This window comes from Topomyia yanbarensis, chromosome 1 (genome assembly GCF_030247195.1).
Source record: "Topomyia yanbarensis strain Yona2022 chromosome 1, ASM3024719v1, whole genome shotgun sequence".
In the NCBI taxonomy this organism is placed as follows: domain Eukaryota; kingdom Metazoa; phylum Arthropoda; class Insecta; order Diptera; family Culicidae; genus Topomyia; species Topomyia yanbarensis.
In genome coordinates, this window is record NC_080670.1 from 82,300,413 (window position 1) to 82,303,146 (window position 2,734).

The 2,734-nt window shown below is 43.3% G+C and overlaps 1 protein-coding gene across 1 annotated transcript; it reads left to right on the forward strand.

The window, feature by feature from the left end:
- The first annotated feature begins 998 nt into the window (after positions 1-998).
- On the forward strand, positions 999-2,294 carry LOC131696306 (uncharacterized protein K02A2.6-like). The gene has a single exon (XM_058984852.1). It carries the CDS (start codon positions 999-1,001, stop codon positions 2,292-2,294), a length of 1,296 nt encoding a protein of 431 aa, XP_058840835.1.
- Positions 2,295-2,734: the final 440 nt, after the last annotated feature.

Genomic DNA, 2,734 nt, shown 5'->3' on the forward strand with positions numbered 1-2,734 from the left:
TTAAATGATTTTTTTGTGCAGCTCCGTGCTAGTAGCAAACAAAATGGCCCTACCAGTGTCTGATTCGTGAGATTGTGCAGGATTTCAAAGTCGAGCTAAGCTTATAAAGTTCAGCCGTAATGGTACCCGAAGAAGCCAGTCTTGTCGTTTTGTTCGAGGCTACAAAACAGTTCGCCAGGCACGTAATTATCATGCCAAATACATCCAACGATCCAGCGCATCACCACCAACGCCGATACCAAAGGTTCTTTTCAGAACCACCATTATTACCATAGAGAATTATTTGAAAATTTCCCATTCAAACGTGATTCTGTTGAATATTATTAGATTTAAATTAACGTCTCGAATTGAAATCACGACGCTCCGGTTATGTGACAGACATTACCCACCCATCTTTTTTTATTGTGACCACGACTAACGGTTTAATATAGACACCCCATTTCAATATTTCTGAAGGAACAGAAGGTCGAGTTTGGAAAGTTTGTAACTTTCATTGTACTTAACCAAATTACACAATGTTCGCACTAATGATTCAGAAATATGACCAGGAATCTTCTATTAGATTTGTAAGTATGTATAATTTACATGAATAAAAATTGAGAAAAATTGATTTTCAGGAATCAATTATTATCTGTTCTGACAGTACTACGCGACTTCCTCATGCTAACAATTAATTTCATCGTTAGCCATCTCCCTCACCAAGGCCAACAACGCCAACAAAACCGGTCCTTTTCAGGACCACCAACATTTTTGTAAAGAATAATTTGAAATATTCCTCGCCTAAATCACCTTTTGTCCAAAAATTTCAATGAGTATCAACATATTTGAAGAACGTGTTCCTTATGTATTCTACATCTCTCCGGTTATGTCGCAGACATTACCCACCCATCTTTTTTCATTACCTATATGCCCGAAAATTTACTTTGATCACGGATCACAAGCCACTCACGCAGATTTTGCACCCAGAAAAGTCCCTTCTGACACTATGCATCAGTCGAATGGCAAACTATGCTGATTACCTGGCTCATTTCAACTTCGATGTAATCTATAAACCAACCAAACTGAACACCAACGCCGATTATTGTTCCCGCATTCCGAGCAGAACAACTCAGTCCAACGTCAACATTCTGTCTAGCGAGGAAAGAGATGACGAAGATGGATTCGAACGGTTTGCCCTTCTTCAGATACAGCAACTCCCACTGCGAGCCGATACCATAGCACGCGAAACACGGAAGGATCCGCAGCTCGGGAAAATTGTTCGAGAATCGGAATTGGGTCGTAACCTTACACAGTTAGGCTACAAGGCGCCAGAGACAAAATATGCGATAGTCGCCAATTGCTTGCTATTCGAACATCGAGTAGTTATTCCAGCTGTTCTTCGCCAGGCAATCCTACACGATTTGCATACAGCACACTTCGGTGTCGTCAAGATGAAAGGACTGGCGCGATCATATGTTTATTGGCCAGGAATCGACGCGGACATAGAACGAACAGCAAAGTCATGTATGGAGTGCGCGCGTTTTGCACCGGCACCGCCAAAGTTCAGTATTCACCACTGGGAATATCCAAACGGGCCGTGGGAACGAATTCACATCGATTATGCCGGTCCCGTTGCTGGTGTAATGCTAGTAATAATCGTCGATGCATTCAGTAAATGGTGCGAAGTTAAAACCACTACGTCCACAACAACAGCTGCCACTATCAAGCTTCTCGACGGGCTCTTTTTGGCATATGGCGCACCAGTAACAATAGTGTCGGACAACGGACCACAGTTTACCGCCACGGAATTTAAAACTTTTCTGCAGCAGAGCGGTGTAAAATATCACAAGCTGTCAGCTCCTTATCATCCTGCAACTAACGGTCAGGCCGAGCGTTATGTACAGACGGTCAAAAATGCTTTGAAGGCGATGGGAACAACTAGTGAAAACTTGCAAAGCAATCTTAACATTTTCTTGCAACAGTACCGAAAAGCGCCGCACACCGAAACTGGAGAATCACCAGCGAAATTGTTCCTTGGTCGAAACATCCGGACTCGACTGGACCTCGTAAGTCCACAGAATGCCAACACGAACATCACTGAGAAACAGCAAGCAACGTTCTCCCCATCGTTCCGCTTATTCACACCCGGCCAACAAGTGTTTTTCCTTTCCGGTAATCCGCGGATGGACAAATGGATTCCTGGAATCATTTCTGTACGGTTGGGAGATTTGCACTACGAGATTGTTTACAAGTCAAACCATCTGAAACGTCATGTCGATCAAATCAGATGTTTCGAAGGTAGCGACGGAAAGTAGCCAACACAAACGCACACACCTTCAAGCGAACCAAGGTATTCGATGGCAGCAGGTGAGGCCCCTCGCACCGTTCGTTATTATAGCAACACAATGACATCACAAGAGCCACCAGTAGTCCGCCGCACGAACAGACTACGTCGTGCCCCTCTACGATATTCTCCGTAATGTTCGAATTTGTTTCTTTGAAGGGGAGGAAATATTATGTAGGCATTCGTTTCAGTTTACTGTAATATGTTCAGTGTATGTAAAAACGTCAGATGTAAAATAAAGATGTCTTTTGATTATATGCGCCCGCCGCGTTTGCGCTCGATAGTTAAACGGTGTTACTAAATTTTTATTAAACAGTCCTTACGATATTCCGGCCGTTCAGGTGCCGCATTGGAAGCTAGTACGGTAATGCTCATAGCAACACAATACTCCTGACAACCAGAAAAAGAAAC

Coding starts and splice junctions, on each gene's coding strand:
- LOC131696306 (XM_058984852.1), top strand. CDS start 999: ATGGCAAACTATGCTGATTACCTGGCTCATTTCAACTTCGATGTAATC.